This window comes from Myodes glareolus, chromosome 24, assembly GCF_982192425.1.
Source record: "Myodes glareolus chromosome 24, mMyoGla1.1, whole genome shotgun sequence".
In the NCBI taxonomy this organism is placed as follows: Eukaryota; Metazoa; Chordata; class Mammalia; order Rodentia; family Cricetidae; genus Myodes; species Myodes glareolus.
Window position 1 is genome coordinate 24,080,816 of NC_142049.1, and position 23,967 is coordinate 24,104,782.

A 23,967-nucleotide genomic window follows, 5' to 3' on the forward strand; every position below is an offset into this window, starting at 1 on the left:
CAGAATATTGCCCTCAATTCCAGCCCTTAATGTTCAATCCTATACTTTTTGGCCGAAGGGCTTCACTCTTCTAATAGAAGCTCAAGTAAGGATAGGATTCACTATTTTTGTTTTATTGTATGAAATAGTAGTATGTACAAGGACATCTTTATCTGGTATGACATGAGTTTTTACTGTTTTCTGTAGTTTATAAATAGATTTTGTTCCGTCTCTGATCCAGAACCGTAGCATCTATGTTCTGTAAGTCACTGTTTATCCTATTGGTCATGTCTGTGTAATCCATTCTAATTGCCTAAAGAAGATACTACTTTGGAAATTGTAGATGTAAAGGAATTTCCACGAGTGTTAAATACCCTGTGGAAGTTTCTGCATAAAAATCCAGGTAACTCCCAAGGGATGGCTGACATCAGAGAGTATACATAATACATGTTTTCTCTGAATACTGCTTGTTTGCAGTGAGAAGTTAAAGCCATTCATTTTACTCTCAGCACAGCAGGTTTTCCTGTTTGTCTTGCTTTGTTGACACATCCTCTCTCTGTTGCACTGGTGGAATTGGAGCTTACTATGTAACCCAGGCTAGCCAGATGTGACTGTGCAGTCCAAGTGAGCCTATTACTCACAGCAGCTCTCCTGCCTCAGTCTACAGAGCACTGCAATCGCAAGCATAAGCGTGTATCTAGCTGAATGCATGTGTGGGTAAAACTAAGTCAAAAGCAATGTGCAGGGGCTGGAGAGAGGGCTCAGTGGTTTAAAGCCCTTGCAGCTCTTCCAGACGAGCCAGGTTCAATTCCCGGGACCCACACTAGGTAGGTAACAACTGCCTTCAATTCCAGCTCTGGGGGTTCTGACATGCCTGGCCTCCGCGGATCACCTACCGGCACTCCCTTGTACATACCTACAAACACATACAAACACACGCGTGCACATAATTAAGAATCGTAAAATTTGAAAAACAAACCCTTTCAAATAGATAGGGTTTTATTAAATTTATGCAGTGTATCTGTCATTCCTAATATCTTAAGAGAAAGGGATTAGCATGTGAGGATTTGCACTGACGCATGTTGACATCTTAGCGGATGTATTTTCCTGGGTTTCGCATGATTAACACATCATGCCTTAGATTAGCTCCGCAAATGTCTAAGCAAAGCAAATGGAAGAGTACCATACAACGAGGAGAGTGGATAATTAGCTTATCTTGCTGAGAATGACAGGGTACACATAGCGGCTGTACAGATAACAGTAGCATCAGCTGGTGGCATGCTGGCCAACCACTGTGCACAGCCATTTCTATAGTGAATGTTCTGTAGACTCGTCCAGTGCTGATTGGAGTAATTCTAGCAGAGCGTCGTAAGCATTGTTAGTACAGCCTGAATAGAGTCATTCAATCTGTAATCCAGGATCATGCTTAATAAACCTCAGACCTCAGATTTGAACCCATGTCTGTTACTGTTATACAATAAATTCACTCTCTAAGGATTGCTTTCTTTTCAGTAAGGGAGAAAACTGGTAATAGTCAAATATAATTATATATCTTTACTAGATAAAAGTGAGGCTTGCTACTACGGGGAGGCTTAATGAGCACAGAAGATGGCTTAGAATGTGCTAGAAGGCAAGATTGAAGAAGCTTCTAAGCCAGCTCATGGAATGGGAGAAGATAGTTCAGCAAATGGTGGGTGGGGACTGCAGCAGATGGGCATCCTGTGTGTAGATCCAGATCTAAACACTGTGGAACAGTGAGTCTCAGCCTTCCTAATGCGGCAACCCTTTAATGAAGTTCCACATGCTGAGCTGAGCCCAACTATAAAATTATTTTCATCACTAATTCATCACAAAACAACAACTGTAGTTTTGCTACCATCATGAACCATAATGTAAATACCTCTGCTGATGGTCTTTGGGGGGGTCATAGCTACAGGTTGAAAACCACTGTTGTAGAAAATACAGGAAGAGGCAGGGGATACAAGGGTCCAAGGGCTAGGAAAAAAATTGATGATGCTCAGAGATGAGGCGCGTCATAAAAGGCTTGAGTAGACAGGAAAGAAAGGTCATTGAAAAGAAGAAAAAAGAGCGAAGAATGTACTGAGAGGCAGGAGGATAAGAGGATGTGGAGTGGGGGCCCGGCCAGGGAAGGAAGATGGTGTTCGGTACAACTGTCTCATTCTTAGACATCTCTAGAACACAAGTGTTGCTGTTGTGCCGCTGACAATGCAAAAGGAAGTGCGTCTGATGGGAGAAGAGGGCCGAGTGATTTAAGCAGGCTCCCATCTCTACAGTGCTTTTGAGGGGCAGCTGTGCTAGGCACAGCTGTGGTGGCCATGCCCGGAACGTGTTTACAGGCAATGAACAGAGCACTCTTGTGCCCAGCTGCGACACAGGAAGGCTCAACGGGCTCAACTCCTATTAATGCTTTGCCTATTCATTATTACAGTGACCTTAAAGTCCCTGCTGGGCATTCAAGTGGGATGTCGTGTGTCACGCTCTTGGAATTCTATTGTAGGTCTGTGCTTACAAACTAGGGAAACTTCTACCCAGCTTGTGGCAACAAGGAACATTTTACATGAAACTCTTAGAGCAAGGCTTCCATGCAACTGTCCAGAAGATTGTCACCAGCGTTGTATACACATGGGAGAAGCAGCATTTATTCTTCCTGCTTTATCTTCTCTGATTACTTTTCCTAATATATGCTAACTTCAAACGTATATGCACAGCACACTGAAACTCGTGGTCAGCACTACACTCTCCTAGAGAACAGGCCGTAATTTGAAGAGCTGAGAATTCCAAATGTTCCTCTGTGGACTGATGGTTCCAACCCCATGTCCTTGAGCATCGAAGTAAAGCTTCAAAGAGTGGATAAGATTAAGGGAGCCTAATAAGGTAGGGGATTAATTCTGCGGAAAGTGTGGAGCAGTGGTTTTTAAACTTCCTAATGCTGCGACCCTTTAATACAGTTCCTCATGTTGTGATGACCCCCAACCATGAAATTATTTCTGTTGCTACTTGATACTATAAATTTGCTACTCTTATGAAACATAATGTAAATATCTGTGTTGTCTGGTGGTCTTAGGCGACCCCTGTGAAACGGTCATTCAATTCCCAAAGGGTTTTAGCGCACAGGTTGAGAACCACTGATCTAGAGTGTAGCTGCCACCCCTGTATGAAGTAGGACTGTCCTTACAAGGTGGTGTTGTTGAGGAAGCAAGTTACGTGCAGTTAGAAGCACAGAGAATTCAGCAGAATGGCAGCTGCACATTTTGTGTTTACCCTGAGAGAAGCTAAAGGAATAGAAACTAAAGGGCAAATGCCTAGAAGAACATTGGCAAGCTGGCATGACAACAGTGCCCAAGCTAAGTGAGGCCATCTTGGACATGCCGTTAGAGAAAAATCTATAGGAACATGTGGCCAGTAGTTTTGTTTCTGAGAGGGGAGGGAGGTGTCTGAGGGCTTCGTTTGTCCCAGCCTGAGAAAAAATGTAACCATTGAATTTGTCCTGAATTCACTCCAACACAGCATGGGTGGGAACACAGGATAGAGCTGTACCCACCTCACTGGCTGCTGTCCTAATTACTTTTGCTAAGTGACTTGAAATTTTCAGAACACGTAAAGAAGGTTCGCGTCCCCTGCCCCTCCCATGACAAGAATTTGAACACCTCCCAACTCGGGAAAACTACTCAAGTCTATGAAAATGTTCTGATTTCAAGATGGGAAAACTGTGCTGACAAGGTTATTCAACCTGGGGTGTGTTATAGGAGACCCCCACCCGAACTCCGGCCTTTGACATACAAACACAATGCATACTTTCCATGGGCATACAAACTAGTGGTTTCCTCCATCTTTCCTGCCTGTCTTAATCTCCATCTTAGAGTTTTGACACTTGAGTGTGGGAGAGATTGATTCCCAAGTTCTTGATTTGCTTGTTATACTTTATTAATTGTATTTTTAGGGAAAGATTTTGGTTTTCTACCGAGTTCTTCCTGGCGTTTAGAAATCAAATACGTTTTCCTCTACTGATTTCATTTCTAACAACCTTGGTAAGTTTCTTTACTGCAGTTCCTGATTGAGAGGGTTTTGGATTTTCTATTAGATCTTCCTATCATATATGAAACCTCGTCATCCTCTCAGGACAGTCTCTGTACCTTTTAGCTTGGTTTGGAGCATCGTTCATGACTAAAACACTGATCAGAATGTCTTTGGTGGAGATGGCTCTGTCCATGTCAGATTGAAAGCGTCTAACAGTGCCCCCTGAGGGAATACTTCTATAAAGTTTTGTAAAGATTAAGAAGCTTTCCTGTGGTGTCTCCTTGTCTCTCAGTTTCCTTGTGCGCATGAGTTGAGTTCATCAAACATTTTTTTCCTGCACAGTCATGGAAATGATTCATGTACCCGCTTATTTCTTTTTGCTAATGTAATGATTTATTGTAGTTGATTTTTTTTTAGATGGAATGCCCAGCCCACCACCCTGGAATAACCCCTCTGTGCTATGTGATACAGTGTATCACTTTTGGCCTCTTTCTTGCTGGATTTTATGATATACACACATGCCTAGGATTTTACAGCTGTGATTAATACTGCGGCTATTTAGTTTTTCGTTCTTCAAAATTCCTCATGAATAGAGAACTTCAATTGTGCTTAGCCTCCTCTGTTCTCTGGAAGTTCTTGATGGAGGTAGAGAACTGACATTTCTCTTCATATTTGAGAGACTGTGTGTGTGTGTGTGCGCGTGTGTGTGTCTGTATCAGGATGCATATATATATATACATATATATATATATGCATCCTGATACAGACACACACATATATACAGACTGTGTATATATATATACACAGTCATCCTATTTTTTATAATTTATATTTCTGTAATCTGTATTTTTCTATAACTTATATTTCTATAAATTGTAACTAGCAGAGGTTAGCTTATTTCATTTGACTATTCTACTAGTTCCTATATTTTGTATGTGTTCATAAATGTGTGTGGTGTGTACATATATGTAGGGCGATGGTCATGTGCAGAGGACAGAGCAGAATTTCCAGTGTCTTCCTCTATGGCTCAACTCCTCATTGCCTTGAACAGCATCTGCCATTAAACCAGAAGCTTGTTATTTCTGCTGGGCTGGTTGGTCAGGGGCTCTGTCTGCCTTCACTCCATTTCGGGGTTACAGGCCCATGTAGCCATGCCTGGCTTTTTCCTCGGGTACCAGGGATTTGAACTCAGGTGTCTATGTGGCCCAGGAAGCACTTTTCCTTACTGAGTCATTTTAGTCCTGCATGGTCTATTTTGTATATGTTCCTAAGTTCTGCCCAGCACCTTTCACTATACTTGGTAGTTGTTTATCCTTCCTTGGCAAATATCTATCTTTTTATTAGTCCCTAGGAGGACACTTGTCTGCCTTCATGAGTCTCTCCTTCCTGTTTCTCTTTCTTTGCTTACGCTCCCTCCTCACTCTCTGTGGTGATCTTCATTTGTGGTTATTTCTCTGCCACTTGCCTGTCACATTACTCGAATACAAATGTTATAAAATTAATCTAATACAAAATAGACATCTCAATGGACAAAGATTGAAAAAGTATTGATAATCATTTGAAAGAGAGGGTGATCTACTTGCAGTTTATTATTATTGGTGAAATCATGATTATTTATTCATGGCACGTGTATATGGTTACAAATGTGTGTCCATAGTGCATTGTGGGTGCATGTGCTCATGCGGAAACGTGCATTGCATCCACAAGAAGATGTCAGGTGTTCTGTTTTCAAGCTCTCTACCTTCTTCTCTTGACGCAGTCTCTCCCTGGACCTGGGGCTTTTATTGCAGCTGAACTGGTCATCCAGTGAGCTTCTGGGAATCAAACCCTAGTTACTTCCAAATGGCATTGAAGCGCATATAGATGTACTTGGTTTTGGTTTTTGTTTGCTTGTCTTGCTTAGTTTATTTATTTATTTATTCATTTATTTTTATATTTTATTTTTTAACTGTTATTGAGGATCTAAACTCAGGTCCTCATGCTCAGATAGGTTTGCCTACCCAGCCACGTCCCCAGCCCTGAATATTGATTATTTACCCAAGTCAGCCTCACCGTGCTCATGCATAAAACGTGGCTAGTACCTAAACGGCAGAATTATTAAGAATACTACAATTCAAATACTTGAACATAAGATATGATACTTAATGGTCTGAGGGCTAGCTGATTTTGCTTCCTCTGAGATGGTCCAGCATTTCTCCGCATTTCCTCCAAACAAAGACCACAGGAGAAGTTCTAGGTACTCCTACTGCGAGGAAGTACATCCACAAATCCTTTATACATGAAGGCGAAGCAAGGGGTAGCCAAGTCTCGGTCCAACCGGAAGTTCGGGAGCAGGCAGGTTATAAGGACTGTACAGCTCTGCACACCCTGTGTTTGCCTCCACAGCCCAAACTCTAGGGTCCCATTTGCACACAAAAGCATGAAAACCCAGAAATAACTATCTCCCTGTTCTACACATTTCCGGGCCACCGTCTGTTCCCCGAGAGAGAAGGATGAGCTTAGAAATGACTTGACTAGTGACTCATTTTGAAGAGACGTAGGCACCAAGCCAGGATGGCAGGAATGCCGTTCCTAGGCACGGTGCAGGGTGGAAAGGGTTTTGTTGGAGGTTGGTGGCTCGAGGAAGCCAGTGTTGCTGATCTTTTGACAAGTTCAGTGCTGATTGATCTTCTGATAATCTCCTCATTAATACCTCACAGGTGCCCGGTCGGGTATGCTCTCAAGTTAGCAGAACTTTATCTTCACGTTATATTTATTAGATACACACACACACACACACACACACACACACACACACACACACACACACGAAATTTGTGTGTGTATGTATGCATGTATGTATGTATATACTGTGCTTGAAAGAACCTTTTTAAATTTATCTAATTTTATAGCTATACCAGAACTACACATGACGTGATGACTGTGTGGCAGTTTTCAGGCTCAGATAAACTGACTCTAACATGGTTTCTCCACAGCATGTTTAACTGGACGGTGCCCTTCCTTTCCCTGCTGGCCTGTTTGATTCTGGCCATAGCCACAGTGGCTTTGTATTTCATTCCTCTGCGGTATATCGTTCTGCTCTGGGGTAAGTCTGACATGATCCTTTTGCTAGCAGGCAGTTCCAGGTAAGGACAAATTATTCGTTTTTAAAGGACGCCCATAACCTTTAAACGTGCTCTTGTTACCAATTAAACATGAGATTAAGGAAAACATTTGGGGAATGAAAACTTCCAGGACCTTTCCGCAAAGGCCAGTTGCGTAAGGGCTCGACATGGATATTTATAAGCCCTGTGCAGAATCACAATCAAATGAAACTGTGATCAGGCTTCCTATTTCCCTTTAGGCTTCCCTGTCGTAAATCCCCTTGAATAATATAGGGCAGTGGCCTAGTAACTTTCCAGAAGTGCGGTGGTTCAAATGGCAGGCAAACACCTGCATCTTGCCCTTTATAGACAGTAAAAGTGGGTCTGGCCACTGCCTCGCCGCTTCTGACACACTTCATTTCGACTGCAGGGAAGAAATAAGCGAATCTCATAGTTCAGTCCAGAAGCAGTGGGGTGAGGGATGGACATCTGTGACTACCTACGCAGTGGGTAAAAGAGGAGGTGGGTATGGTTTGCAGAGGACCTGGCTTGCCTACATTAACTTTAGCCACGTGGAGAAAGCAACAAGAAAAATGGTCAGGTTGGCACCCGATTCATGACTAGATTTCACAGTCAAGCAAGTACCTGGACCAAATGGAAGGCTCTTTGTGAACCTCCATATCTTTGCTGGGATGACAAAGGCGCTCTACTAGGTGCATACCCAGGTCATTGATGGAGAAGCCGGCGGCCTTTGTCTTAGGCCTGTTGCTGAATCTATGCCCCATAGTCATCATTTCCTGGGATCTAGCACATCGAGACAGTCAGGGAAGTCCTGAAGACCAGAGACTGCTGGGATGCATTTACTCGTAAGCAACAGCAGGAAGCTGGGAAATGAGGATAAATGCTGCAACCTTTTCTACAGCCTTCCATCAATTCCACCGATATGGTGGTGGTGGAGGGAATCTGCTGATGAGAAAAGCCAAAGTGGACATTCGGACATAAGAGGAGTTATTGGAGAAAGGAAATAACTTGTAAGAATACAGAACAGCAAGGAGTGTGTGTACAGAGGGTAACATGGTCATTCTCTATATTATTTAGGAGATGGAATCTTCTCTTTTTTAACATTTTTATTTATTCTTCTCTCATACCATACAACCCGACCACAACATCCCCTCCCTCCGCTTCTCCCAGCCTCCCTCACCTCCACTCTCCCCCAGAATTATTTCCAGTTCCAATATCCCACCAGAAAAGAACAGGCCTCCCAGTAATATAAACTGATCATGGCATAACAAGATTCAATAAGACCAGGCATAAACCTTCACGTCAAGGCAGGGTGAAGCAGCCCAATGGGAGGAAAAGGGTCCCCCAAACAGGCAAAAGAACCAGAGACAGCCCCACTCTCACTGTCAAGAGTCCCCCCAAAACAACAAACCAAGAACTATAATGTATATTCAGAGGCCCTAGTGCAGACGCATGCAGGGTGTGTGATCGCTGATTCCGTCTCTGTAAGCCCCCATGAGCCCTGCTTAGTTGATTCTGGAGGATGGGTTCTCCTCATGTCCTTGGAGATGAAATCTAGTAGAAGGCTCTCTCCATTGTAGCCAGTCAAAGTAAGAACATATTCTAATTCCCTTTCATTCAGGAAGTTTTGACTTCAAAATATTAGGCATGAATGAGGATCAAGTGTGAAGTTTGAAACACAGCTATATTGTAGAGCAAGCATAATTTTATTCTTTCTTCATTGTTCATCTTCAAATTCAACTCCCATTCCCCATTTGCACTTAGATGTTATCTTCTAACCAGCAGAGACTGATAATGATAAGCCTTTGGCTGCTGTCTTGTTCACATTGAGCTGAATGCCATGGTCAGCTGTTAAACGTTATGCATAGTTGATTATTCTTCTATGCACCTTTTGTTCGACAATTAAGGCGGATACAGCCTTTCCTGTATTTCCTCAAGACATGGCTTGCATGAATCCTGTGCATACCCTCATCTCTAGATGTGTAAGTTCCATGTATACTGACACAGTATTTGCCTCTCAGCTATACTTGCTCTCCTCTGTCTTTTAAAACCTTAGTAATCACCTGGATTACTAATATATAATACTATATAAAATATGGTAAATAATTGTTGTACTCCATTTTTAGGGACTGGCAAAGGAAAAGCCAGCCTTGGTTCAGCACATACTTTTCTTTTGCTGATATTTTTGATCCCTGGCTCTCTAATTCAGGGCTGTGGAGGGAGTTTAGATATGAAGAGACAACCTGGTTCTGTTTTGTCTTCTGATTGTCGATTTTGGCAATCGGTGCCTCTTTCTATTTTCCCAAATCACTTTGTCTTCTGATTTTATCTTCTCATATCTTAGCAGTTTTCTAACATCTCTTTGCATAAACTTAATAAAAGATTTCTCTACCTGCTTTTCAGTTTGTGGCTGATATTGTTAAACAGCATGGAGTTCTTTCTGCTCTTATTGCCCCAAAGAAACCTTTCTAGTCTTTCATTTGGTTGCTTAGTTCTACATGATTAACAATAGTTGATAATTTATTGATGAATTTACTAATTGGTAATGGAATCTAAAGCTTAAACATCAATACATAGTTGCTTGCCACCTCTCCTTATGCAAAACACACATTGCATTTTGAAATATATTCTGCAGTTCTATTATAAGCTCTCCTTCCTTGTTAGTTATTAGTTAGCATAAACTCAGAGAATACTCTTCTCTTACATGTCCTTTAAATGATTACATCCTTTATAGACGCACACCTTGTCACTTAGAAAAAAATTACACACACACACACACACACACACACACACACACACACACACACACACCCCTAAAACATTCATTGCTCCTTCCGACTTTGTTATGGTTTCAATGTCTTATTCTTAAGGTTATCCGTTAATTTTTGTTAATTGCTAAGCCAGATGAATTAGTATCAAACACTAATTGGTGGCTTCATCCCTTTGTAAAAATTAACCAAACTTTATGCATGAGATTTCATATTGTATACAGTAAATACTTTTGTAAATGCATTTCAAGCACAGACATGATTTGACATAAACCTATGAAAACAGCTTAACTTCAGAACTCTCATGGGAAATACTGCTGGACTCGGAAAATTCACCATGAGGTTTTGACAAGTGAAATGCTGTTCTTGTTCTTTGACTCTGTAGTGTATAGAGTAGACATCTGGGTGTAAACACTATGTATGAAACAGTTGGAAATAGGAACAATTGACTCTGACTGTTCATAATTGTGTTCTATAAAAGTGACCTGCCATGGCACCCACCACTTCTTTATTTTGGAAGCAGGACTTTGGGAATTCTCACTAAGGGTCAGTTAGAAAGAAATTCTGAAATTGTCCTTAGGAAGCTTTTCTACCGGTCTTTGCTAACTTATAAGATACACACATTTCTGGAAGTCTCTGTGGGACTTTGCTAACCTGTGTGATATATACATTTCCAGAGGGTCACACAACTTCCACTCTTCGGTCCAAGGCCTGTTTTTTGTTCCCTATAAGATGTTTCCCCTAATTACTTTGATTCTGTTCTTTATCATGGATGTTGCCATGATTAGCCATCAGTTCTGGTCTCAGACACTCCCACTGCTGCAAGGTAGATAGAAACTCCTCATGCTACATTTTGAGCTTCTTGTAAGAAGGGACCATGACCACCCCCCCCCACCTTGTATTTCCATTCGAGAGCATGGGATTGTCACATGAAAGGAACTCAGGATTTGAGAGGATAAACATGGCTGCTCTGACTTACACTCAACCAAAGTGCTGTATCTGGGACTGTGCACAATGTACTCAGGTATACTTGATAGGCAGCGACATGCTATGCCTTGTGGTTGTGATTGTGTCACGAAAATGCAAAGCAGACACACAACTTCTCCAAGTGATTTCTTTTTCCCTATTGGAGGCCTCAGCACCATTAACTGATCTATATGTTGTATGGTTTGGGGTCACTCACCAATAATCTGATTACCAAACGTTCTACCCCAAAATTTGACTCTTTTCCCCCCTTGACTAACAACATTAAGAACAAAGAACTCTCTGTATCATTTCAGTTGAAAAAAAAAAAGAGGCGGTGGTACCACATGCTTTTAATCCCATACTTGGGAGGCAGGGGTAGGCAGTTCTCTGTAAATCTGAGGCCAGCCTGGTCTACAAGAGCTAGTTCCAGGACAGCCAGGACTACACTGAGAAACCCTGTCTTGAAAAACAAACAAACAAAAACAGAAACAAAAACATATCTAGCATTATGAGTAGTATTCACTAGATGAAGATACAGCTTCCATGTTTGGATATGTGCTCCCGAAATAGTGTCTGTGATGCATAGCACCTCAAAGACCTTTTTAGGGCTGTCTCCTTGGGGTACGACCTAAGTGGCATGTACAGTCCCAACTCCGGTTCTGCTCCATTGTTGGTTAATTGCAGATTAGAATGTCCTTGCCTCTGTTACTCAACATGGTTTCTGTCATCAATCCTGGAAACTAGAGGGAAAGATTTTGTTACAAAGATCGCATTGTTAGAAATCTTGGACCCGGGAGAACTAAGTGCTATACCTGCAATCGCAGTTAACACGCTATGAAGCTAGAGCGGGAGGCCAGGTATGCCTGTCCCTTTGCTATTGCCCTATTTCCCCGTAAAGTTGGCCAAGAGGTCTGTAATGTCCTCTCCATACTTGATCTCACACAATAGATAATTCAGCGGAATACCTGAAATTGTCAAACCTAAGATACCTTAAAAATGAGCTATGCCTCTGAAGCAAGCAAGCTGACTGAATACCTTGTGATTTGTATTCCAAGTTTTTCAAACATAGTCAGTCTCACTGCATTGTGGACTCCTTCTGCCTTTCTGGGTGCGTCTGAGCCGAGCCACTGTGCAGGTTTGTAATCTTCCCAGTGACTCAGAATGCAGTGTTTTGATCGGCTGTGATATTATCCCTGCCTTGCTGTTCGTTGCAAAGGCTCCAGATGCGCACACTATATATAATTAACAATAGAAGATACATCTTTTCTCAATACGTCTTTGTCTCCCTTCATCACTTTGCCTTGTCTGTTTTTCTTTTGCCAAAGAGCCCATGCTACAATTAAATGTCTTTAGAATAACACAGTGAGAGTGTTTTAGTTTAAAGGAACGCTGTGGGGGGAGTTTTAGCACCAAACCCGAAGCTTGCTGTGGGGGTGGAGGGAAGAAAGGCCGAGTGCAGCTTTGACTTGAAGGAAAGGGGGACATTACTGAGCTCCTACCCTAGCCCAACCACCAAGCTCACCATTTACTCATGAACAATGGCCTGCTCCCATTTGCAAAGCAGATGTAAATCTGACCCCCCAAAGAAAGGACTGGAGGTTGTCTTTGTGTCACGTACAATGCCATGCAGGAAGTCTAGTCCTTAGATGAAGGCAAAGTCATATTTAATGAACAAAGGGAAACATCAAACCTTTTATGTGATGGCGACTGGTGAACTTGGCTTCTGAGTAGGAGCCATTCAGAGCACAACTAAGCTGAGCATTCATTCAGCATCATTGGGACAGGCGGGCCTTCAGATACGATCCTTGTTAAACAAGCACCCTGTGGCAAAACTTCAGAAAGCCACCTAGTCTTTCGGCTTCTAAAACTCAACATGAAAAAAAAAAAAAAAGGAAGGTTGACATTTGGTGAAAAGACTATAGCTTATGAGATCTGGATAAGGCAGAGGCACCCCAAGGAGCAGAGTTGAAGACAAAAGAAGGTTGGGAGGAATCTCTCTCTGCAGAGGAATCCATGTTCTGGGCATGCCCAGGATCTCCATATGCATGGCCAAAGATTGACAGAGGCTGCATGGTCACTTGGCATCTTGAACATTGAAGCTCATTCTAATTGCTACTGTCCCCATGCTAAGTTAGCACAGACGCGGGTGCTTGGACAAACATGTGTGCCAGCGTTGCAGCCCGCAAATGAAGTTAGTCACCACAGCACGATAATTTTCCAATAATAACTTTTCACAGTTTCTGCCAGCAACGTGCAATCAACATGTCAAGCTCTGTTCCGCGAGAGAAGAGGACCCTGGGAAAAAAGAGGGAGAGGGGTTGCTGGAGTTTCTCTCTGCCCACGGAAGCTCCTGCCCTCTTCTCCCCACAACTATGTTTCGTCCAGAGCGTTCAAGCAGGGACTTTTCCAATCTGGGTCATTTGTCTTCATAGCAGAGGAGGCTTTTAGTCGGTGCTTACCAAAAGAGCCAATCGGTTCCCCTGTTTCGGTGCATGTATCTGCAGTTCTGCTGCTGGGATTGTAATGGGATTTTCACAGCTGAAGAAGGCAGAGTCCCCTTTTCACAGCACAACCCTCCGTCAGTTCAGGAAAAAGGTTTTGTGAATAATGTCGTGTGACAGCAACATGTGTACAGCTAGAAGTACAGTAATTGTTTTCACACTAATTTTTAGTTGTGAATATCTCTCCTTCTCCCACTCAGGCATGTTTTAAAGATAGATGGTAGATAGGTAGATAGAGATAAAGAATAAATAGAAGATAGATAGATAGATAGATAGATAGATAGATAGATAGATAGATAGGTGGTGGGTAGATGGATGGATGGATAGATAGACAGACAGACAATAGATGGACAGATGAATAAATGAACAGATGGATGGATGGACAGACAAACAGATATATAAATGGGTAGATAAATGAATAGAAGATAGATAGATAGATAGATAGATACATAGATACATAGATACATAGATAGATAAATAAATGCACAGATGTACAGGCAGACAGATAAATAGATGGGTAGATAGATAGGTGGATAGATAGATAGATAGATAGATAGATAGATAGATAGATAGATAGATAGATGAATGAATGAATAGATGGACAGACAGACAGATAAATAGATGGGTATATAGATAGATGGATGGGTAGATAGATAGATAGATAGATAGATAGATAGATAGATGATAGATGAATGGACAGATGGACAGACAGACATACAGATAAATAGATGGGTAGATAGATGGATGGATAGATAGAAGGACAGACAGACAGACAGATAGATAGAGAATGGACAGATAGATGGGGAGACAGATAAATGGATAGACGGATACATAGGTAGATATGAATGATAAACACATCATATTTTTGTTTTATAGGCATAAATAAATTTACTAAGAAGCTTCGAAATCCTTATTCTATCGACAATAATGAGCTGCTCGACTTTCTCTCCAGGGTGCCCTCGGATGTTCAAAAGGTAGGTGATGATTGGTCACCACCCACAAGGGCAGCAGCATTGAGTTCTTGCCAGTCCTAGAGATTTGGACAGGCACATGGCTGTGCTTGTGTGAGTAACTGAAATGAGGACACCGAAAATCCCTAAAGCATTCTTCCTGGGAGGTGGTGGGGGAGAAGAACCAGCCCTTCGTCCAAAGGATATGATGACTGGGGAAAATTATCCTGCAAAAGAGCTACTTAGGAACGAATCTGGAACTCATACTGAGTAGCTATAGGCTGCAGCATTGGTCCCCTTTTGATTGCTCGCCTCCCTGAAGAGAATGAGATGAGCTAGGAGGAGGTGCTGGAGATCCAGTGCTGAGAGACACTGCATATTTTCTTAGTTCTCCAGATGGCGGGCATTTTCCGGGAAAGAGGAGACAAGAGGATTAGTCTCTTTATTCCTTTCTTGCCCCAATTATCTCTTCAGCCTGCCCTCTATCCTCTTTCCTCTAAAGACTGAGGAATGCCGAGGGCAAAGGCCCTCCTTACGCTGATACACACAGAAGAAGTGGTGGTGGGGAATCAAATTGGAGATCAATCGCAAGTATTATTCACGGGCGAGGCTCACTTAGTCCAGCAGCGTCCCAATTTTGTGGATGCGCAGAGATTAACAAAGGCAACGGTGAAAGAAAGTCCCAAAGAATGGCCCCATCCAGGGCCCCGCGAACTTGCCTGCACCAAAGCCAGAGGAAGGCAGGCAGGCAGTCATTTCCACTAATGGAGAAGAGTGACCACTGAATAGGTAAAAGGGGATAGCGTGGCATGAAGCATCATCAAGATGATCAAAGGCACAGCCTTTCATTTTCTGAGAGAACCCCAATTCAAGTATCGATTTTCATCATGGAGTCAATGTAGCATAATTGCCTTCCCAGTGTCTTCAGGTGGATTAGAGACACATGGGGCTGGAGGTCTCAAGGGCCCCTCCCCGCTTCATCCACATTTTACAGATTAAAATGGACTCCGTGGTGCTTTAAAAAACCAAAGATAACGAACAAAACAACAACAACTTTACTTCATGACATAAACCTGTTAAAATCAGCTCTGCAGATATACTTACTCTCTAGCTTTACATGGCATAATTGAGAAATAATAACCTGGCCTTTGTTCTGCGTTTAAGATAGACAGTTATAGTATCTTCCATTATCCCTGGGGACTTTCACGAAATGCAAGATGGGAAAGATATATTTGTCTTTTTGTTTATCTGGTTTTGGCAAAGTGCAGACTAATGTAAATATAGGTATAACATCCTTGGGGAATTGGGCAGAAGTGCTAAAAGTGGGAAGCACATGTGTCTAGTAACATAAATGCATTCTACCCTCAACCTACCAGAGCTACACCTGAAAACACTGTGTTCGCAATGTACCATTGCTTAGGTTACAGCGGGAGTTCATACAGCGTCTGTGAATAGACATTCCCCATCAATTCCATCTCTCCATGGTCCTGGCAACAGCCTTTTGAGTGTTGACCCACGTATACTTGATGTATTTACGGAAAGATACATATGATAACAATTTGAAAGCGAGCCCTACATGCATTAGCGTGAGTGGCCCTGTCCCCACCCTCGGTGCCTTTTAATGGCAATGGCAGTGTGCCTCTGGGGACTCCCCAAGGGCTCAGGTTTATCACAGATGTTCCAGTCATTACACTCTACAGAAGTTTGGGACCTAACATCCATTTCAATATTTTGCCCCCTCTTAGGTAAAATTAATGACTGTAAGAGCCTGCATATACCCCCATCGTTGTAGTACTTTGAAAGGACGAATACTCAATAAACTGTTGGATCATAACATATGATCAACAATCCCAAGCAGCAGTTATTAGGATATTTATGGTTGCCAAGATCAGGGGCAGCAGTCACGAAGTCCATAGAAGCCCATGCATCCCATTAGAGAAATCTGCTTTCAATACTTTGGTTTCAAGAAATGATGCATGACTTCTGAAACCCTTCCTGCAATTAATCCCCCCTCATGGTCCTGTGTTTAAATAATGATTCATTGCCTTTGAACCTTCCTTCCTTCCTTTGCCTTGCCGTGTCCTCGGGGAGCCATTAACACACTTCTGTGGTGAGCTAGGGTTACCCAACTGCCAGCATCATGTCTGTCTGTTTTCACAGGTGCAGTATGCCGAGCTGAAGCTCTGTGGCAGCCACAGCCCACTTCGGAAGAAGCGGAGTACCGTCTAGGGCTCACACTGACTAAGGACCCCAGGCTCCCGCGTGGAGCTGATCAGACCTCTGTTCTGGTTGCTCCAGTGGTATGGGGGTGTCCTGGAGTGGGTGCTCTGTGCAGCTCTCCCATCATCCTCTACTCTCTTCACATCTACGGATGCACACACACCTGCACATATGTCCCCATGCATGGGGATCCATCCGGATGCCTACACAGTCAGCCCAACAAAAGCCACCAAGTCTGAGACTGTGAGAGTCTCTCATCCATTTGATGGAAAGACATAAAACAAGGTGTCCACATAGCTGAACACTGTCCATGAGAGCAAACAGGAGACTCACCTGATTCCAGGATGATGCTCAATTTATTTCAATACCGTCAGCAGATTTCCACTAAGATACAATAATTTCCATCTGGGGATGGTGGCTCACAGTCACAACAATGAAGAGGCCAAGGCAAGACAGTCGCAAGCTTTGTGCCAGCCCAAGAGTTGTAACATTCCAGTCTCTGCTCTGTTACAAAACTCTGTCATAAAACGTGGCAGTCCACAGAGATGTGCGGTTCTTTCCAATCTCAATCCCCCCTACTTGTTTCAGATTATTTTGCCACTGTTTATCTATCCAGATGATGTGCATTAGAAAAATGAACATTTAGTGATGTCTAGAACTAACCCAAATATTTTGGAATCCGCTGTGATGACTCAAGACATGGTCAGGATTTTGATGACCCTTCAGGACTAGATGCCAACCTGGATGGCATTTTAGCTGTTGTTGGCATGGGGTATCATCGAAGGTCCCAATGAAGAATAAGGATTTAATGATAATATTTTGTTGCTGTGAAAATGCCATTTCCTCCAACTTCACTGTTTGCTTATTACCAAAGCCAGATGTCCATATGCATCCTTCCAGAGATGATGGGATTGGGAGAGACTAATTAGTAAATTCAGGAAGTACTTAGGAATATGAACGTAGGAAGGGACTTACTTAAAGACTCTCAGTGAAATACAGTCATTTCAGTTACCCGATGTTTTAAGCAGACAGATAACATGCTTTTGGCTCTCTGAATTTGTCTTTTGTTTTTCTGAGGGTCAAAATAAGATAAAGACAATGCAATTTCATTTCAAAGCCCTATTCATACAAAACAACCACCAAAAAGTCCCCCTGTAAATAGCGTGCGTATGAGTCCTGAGCGCCAACCACTCCGCAGCACACCCTGCTAATTTGAAAACAATTAATTTTGTGCATGTAGAAAATGTATACAGATATTATTGTGTTAAAGTTATATATAAGCTTTAAAATCTGTATTTCATTGACACATACTTGCTTTGTGTAGGTTTGTATATATATACAGATATATATTATAAAGAGAAGTTGAACTGAAAAGATGGAACTTACTTATGTTTACTTCTTTGTTTGTTTCTGCATTGTAACTTAATAATCTTCTAACAAAATGTTTTATGAAAAATGCCAAAGATTCTAAACTTTATCATCTCACGTCTGTTTTTCTTCATATTCTTCTTCATGGTTTCTTTGTAGCAGAGCCCGATTCCTGCATGATTTGATTTACTTCAAGTTAATGAAGCTGGCTGGAAAAGAGCCTTGACGAGATTCTCAAAGCCCCAGTAAATCTGTTAGTTGTACATACAATAGCTACTCGAGAACTTCTTTGTCTAACCAGTTACTCAATCTTCTGTGTAAACAATACCGCATTGTCTTGTTTCTGTCATCCAGTTTATCATAGTCTGTCATTTAGTAATGACCCAAGGCAGACATCTTTAAGCCGACGTGTGAGTTCTGATCAGTCATTGGAATGACAACTTTGGGGAGCAAAATAACCCCTTATTTATTTAAATGTAGAGCCCATCCTTCATGACTGTTCTTTTGCTTTGCAATTTCCAAATGAAATAATTTTCCAGACAGGAAGGTGTCATTAGTGAGAATTCTTTTCTCTCTAGCCCAAATAGAACGCACAGCAGTAAATTTAGGACGCAAATGCCAGCTGGTATTTGGGAGCAAGGCAGGGCCAACTTCTCCTAAACTCTCTACTGAAGACAATCACTAGTTGATTAAATTGATGTTGCATGTGAGAAAATGAGCATCTGCTGGAAGTGAAATGTTAAGATTTATATAATTATTAGAGTTGTACAGGTCTAATCCTTGCAGACTCTGTCTTAGCCCGGGATCTCAGTAAATGATAAACACTATAATTTAACACTTTATTCCATCTTGAAGAAGCACCTGTCACACACTGTGGACAGAACTATTTTTCTTATATGCATGACACCAAAACTATCATGAGTTTCCTTTTTCTTCCTCCACTGTTTGATACACAAAAGGAAGATTTATTCTAATCCAAGATCTTACCAACTTCTTCAAGATCCTTCTTCTTCCTGAGAATTTTGACAATGTGCACTTCTAGGAAGCAGTCTTATGGCATGTCCAGATTGGCCAGCATGACAATTTGTATGCTTTGGGACCAGTATTGAATAAAATGCTTGCTACTAGAATAGAATCACTGCACTACCACAGCAATGAATTTGATCGCTGATCACCACTCTAAAAACAGAAAAGATGAATGAAAGCAAAATCCCCACACTTCAACAGTCCAGACATGAGTATGTGGAGCCTCATTCCCTAGTGTCCCGAAATGCCTTACATTGACATTTGTAGCCTAACCCTTGAACACTCACAGCGCTTTACACAAAAGACCAGTGTAGAGGGATATTTGTAAACTGTGTGAAAATGTATTGCTATGAATGGTGTAATAAAAAGCTAAATGGCCAATAGCTAGGGAGGTGATATAGGTGGGACCTCTGGGGACAAAGAGGATGCTGGGAAAGAAAAGGCAGAGTTGCCAGTCAGCTATGGAGAGGGAACAGGAGGTACAAGAGGAAGAAAGATAATGCTATTGGGCAGAACAGAGATTTAAATAAGAGTTAATTTAAGTTATAAGAGCTAGTTGGGACCAAGCCAACAATATTGGCTGAGCTTTCATAATTAATAAGCAACCTCCAGGTTATAATTTGGGACATGGCTGGTGGGATAAAGAAAGACTCAACTCCTTACTGGCAAGTCTTTAGAACATGAATCTTATTATAAAACTCACTTAGAAGCAGTACCAAGAGTTCCACTTGACCCTTCAGATATGGGCCAACAGAAGAATTTCATGATAAAAAGACTATGTAATTTCTCTTTTACTTGCAGTAACGTAACTCTCATCTGCTTCTCTGAGTGGCATGATTTTCTCCCTCTAGAAGCTCACTCACTGTTTTTTTAGAATGTATATCAATAAATTATGTATCTGTGTCTTGGTAAATTATTTTGTTAGTGCATCACTGTCTTTCCTATGTTGTTTTGCACGGCAGCGGCTTTGTGACTAACAGGCAAGTAGCATACGTAGTGTGGATACTCAGAATGGAGGCTGAATCACATCCAGGAAAAAATGGATGATAAGGTGAAAGATATAGCCACATTAGACAGAGTGTGTGAAATCCACTTAATGATCTTAGAGAAATTTGAAAATTGCATATTCACACTATTCGACTTAAAGATAATTAAGTGGAAATACTCAAGTTGTGTGGAGTGTGCACGGCTCTCTTTTTAACCCATACTCCCATTTATAGCTTTACCAAAATATCTTAATGGCTTGTCTCCTGGACCAGGGACAGGCATCTCTTTGGATATACTTGTTTTTAATCTTTGTAGTTTTTTCTCATCTCCAAACCCATAAAATGTAGTCACTCAAGGGTCGATGTGGTCATGTTTTCATCCTGACGGCCATGACCACTCTGCAAGTCAACTGTCTGCAGTATCCCACATATCATGCATATGGTGGCAGTGTTGGCAATCCCATTGAGCTGGGCTAGTCTTCTTACATCTTATCCCTTTCACTTCTGATCTCTCCCCCTAAAATCTCTGACTAAGTAAATTCTGTTCTTCAAACCACTCAGAGTTCTCCTGCTCTGATGATGTTACCCCTGTCTTTATGCTGTATGAGTTCCCACTTCCTAATGCAGCGTTGTGGTGCGGGCCTCAGCTGGTGAGCTTGGCAGTGTTAATAACGCACATCACTTAGGAAACCACTCTTGCCATCCTGAAGGACCTTCATCCAAATTACCTTCCGGATGCCCTGCCTTCAAGCACCCGTATCCAATAATTTGAAGATCACGGTGTGAAGAAATGAATTCCAGAGGATTTTCATTTACATCTTCTGTAGGTCAGAGCTCCCAAAGGCCTTGTCCCTAGCATTCTCTCCAGAACACGCCAACATGGAAGTCACTCAGAAGCATGCATCGCAGCACAATCACACGCCATTTGTGTCTTTTCATATGTTGCCATTAGGAAAAAAAGGAATAATCAGGATAGATTATTATTCATATCCTGGATAATAATTACTTACATGGAGTAGAGGGCTTATTTTGTATGCTATGTATGATTTCTGGCTGTGTTAATGTCAAGCCATTTAGTTATACAATGTCTTATATTTGAAGACATTCTTACAAGGCAATAGAAAGATGTAATATTTGTGAACTGTAAAATGACCTTTTGATTTTTCTTTTGTTTTCTTGTAACTTAACAATTAACATATTGAACACAGATTGACACACATGAGCAGAATAGGCAGCTTTTCCTTGGTGGACCCAGGTAGTAAATAGCTACTTTCAAGCCACTGACTGAAGTTTTCTAAAACTTTATTCCAGTTGCAGTGGGTGACTTAGCAATTAGGATTGTATAGAGAATAGTTCTGAGTCATTTGCAGTGGTCCTAAAATAGACTAATGGTGCCCTAGGCTTATGTAGCATTGTGCAGTGAGAGCAAATATAAAAGTCTAATTGGGAAATTCTGAGAGAAAATGAGGAGGACTTGGCATCTGCATCTACTTGACTGGGGAGAGAGAGTAGAGTCAAAGATGGCTGTTCGAGTCAAGGAAATCAAATGTACGCAATTTATAGTCTTTCTCCAGGTCTAGGGAAGTAGTGTTGTCTTTTGCTATGGAAATTAGTAGAATGTCCAGTATGGAAAAAATGTGCGTGGGAACTATGGGTGGACTATGAAAGTCAGTATTGAAGTTGAGGAGCCTAAAGAGCCTCCAATAGCAATAACAAGAAGGTCATAATGATAGCCCTAGTAATAATAATAATAATAATAATAATAATAATAATAATAATAAATAACGAGGAGGTAACACTGTGTGTAGAAAGTGCTCAAAGAAGAAGCATTCCATACCTAGGAGAAGTACATTTCAGGACTATCACTCAAACTGAGGAAAGGTTTGCTGTCTCAGAAAATGGGTCTTGAAGACAGCATTCAGCCATGTAATCATGACGTTGTTAAAAGTGTGGAGAGTGGAGCTGGCTTATTTGGTAAAGCCCCAGCTGTGCCAGCGTGAGGACCAGAATTCAGATTTCCACCTCCCACATATGAGTAGGGTATGGTGGGCCATGTCTATCAGGCAAGTGCTGGGAGACAGAGACAGGTGGATCCTTGGAGTTCACAGGGAAGCCAGTGCTTGGAAACACCAGATTCGTTGAGAGACCTTGTTTCCAAAGGAAGGGTGAGTGGGACTATGAGATAGCTCAACAAATTAAAGTGTGTGTTGTCAAGCCTAGCAGCCTGAATTCAATCCTAGGGCACACTTTGTGGAAGGAGAAAAATACAGCTTCCTTAAGCTGTTCTCAAGCCTCCACGTTTGTAGTGTGTCACTCCTGGGTCTACCAGCTCACACAGTAAGTAGATGAAATGTAGGCAAACTGTAGTAGCAGTCTACAGTAGAAGAAATCACCCAATGTTGACACGTGACCTCCAAAGACATACATGAGCATGCATGTGTACACACACACACACACACACACACACACACACACACACAGAGAGAGAGAGAGAGAGAGAGAGAAAGAGAGAGAGAGAGAGAGAGAGAGAGGAGACAGTAATTAGAATGAAGGATGATTCTTGTGAGGAAAATAACTAGCTGCAACATGAACTCTGCAACAACAAAAATATTCATAGGCGTGTGGCAATGTTAATATGCTAATGTATCTGAAACTGTATCTCTGTTAACAGTTTGCCCATCCTGAGCACATCCACACACTTATGGAAACAGTGGCTGGAAATCACAACTCCTGAAAGTATGGTGATCTGTTCATTGATGATCCAACAGAAGCCGAAATTTTAGAGCAGTGGTGTAAAAATAGGCTCCTCTTGGCATGAAGCTGGCTGAACTTTCTTTACATGGAAATCATGGGTGTTCCAGGACATATGTTAATATTTAGGGAACATATCAAATGTCAGTGAGGTGCTTTAAAAGAAATAGATACAAAAACTCTCTGAATTCTTTCTAAAAATGAATATGAAAAAACACCAATCTTGGACAGGTTTGTCTAGATTATTTGGATTATATCCAAATAAAAGTATAAAATGTATATATGTGTGTGTGTGAGAGAGAGAGAGAGTGTGTGTGTGAATATAATAGTATTCAACAATCCCCTTGATGAGCATAAATGTGGGATGGAAGGTATAGAAGCCACTGCACAGAAAACAGGAGGAAAGAGAGATGGTGGATTCATTTGTTAGCAAACTGAGTATGTGTAAGTGTCAAAAGATTGAATGCACTTCTCATAAAAAAAGTGTAGAAACTTATTAACCAATTCTAAGACTATATGGGAATGCAGGATTTCAAGAACAGATAAGTCAGTATTGTAAAAGTGAATGCTAACCGATAAGTCCACTGTAACTAAGATAATATGTCATGATCACAAGAAGTGAAAAATAAAGAAGTCAAAACCTGAATGCTGCTGATACCCACATACGTGGTAAACACTTTGTCTTAGGCTGTATCTTTTCAGTGCATAGAAAAGAAATCTTGTGTAAAATGGTACTGGGTTATCTTAGTATTAATATGAGTAAAATATTAACCCCTTTCCTTATTCCATAGACAAATATCAATTTCTCATCTATAAAAGTGGAAGGCAAAATAAAAATTCCAGAAAGACGCATAAGAAAATATCTTTATACCATATAATAGAAGGAAACATGTCTTAAGCTATAAATAAAGTATCAATTCAAAGAGAATACAATAGTGCTTTGGAGAAGAGTAAAATTAAACTTTTCTTTAAAACTTGACTAAAGAATGAAAAGACTTATACACGCAAGAGTGGCTATCTTTATGTTCTATTATTTATTTGTTATTATATGCCATATGCTATTACTGATATTATTTTACATATGGCCTAATAAATGATTTGTATATAGGATATCATTAAAAGTCAGATATTTTAGAACAAAGATGTGAATAGGTATTCCTGGAAAGTGCCTACCCAAATGTCTAACAAGCATAAAAATTGGCCAACACTTTTAGTTATCAGATAAGTAAAATTTAAAATATTAAACACAACTTTATAAAAATAGTTACCTGGGAATTTAACTGATGCTACTTCTTTGGTAAGCTGTTCAG

At 41.3% G+C, this 23,967-nt stretch overlaps 1 protein-coding gene across 3 annotated transcripts in view; it reads left to right on the forward strand.

Moving 5' to 3' along the window:
* The window catches only part of Mctp2 (multiple C2 and transmembrane domain containing 2), a 233,250-nt gene extending 213,417 nt beyond the window's left edge, over positions 1-19,833 (forward strand). For all 3 annotated transcript variants that reach the window (XM_048434824.3, XM_085682633.2, XM_048434825.3), the window contains 3 exons: positions 6,993-7,102; positions 14,233-14,330; positions 16,467-19,833. In XM_048434824.3, coding sequence (XP_048290781.3) covers positions 6,993-7,102; positions 14,233-14,330; positions 16,467-16,535 — 277 coding nt within the window. In that variant the 3' untranslated portion in view covers positions 16,536-19,833. The remainder of the gene's footprint in view (positions 1-6,992; positions 7,103-14,232; positions 14,331-16,466) is intronic.
* The last annotated feature ends 4,134 nt before the right edge of the window (positions 19,834-23,967 follow it).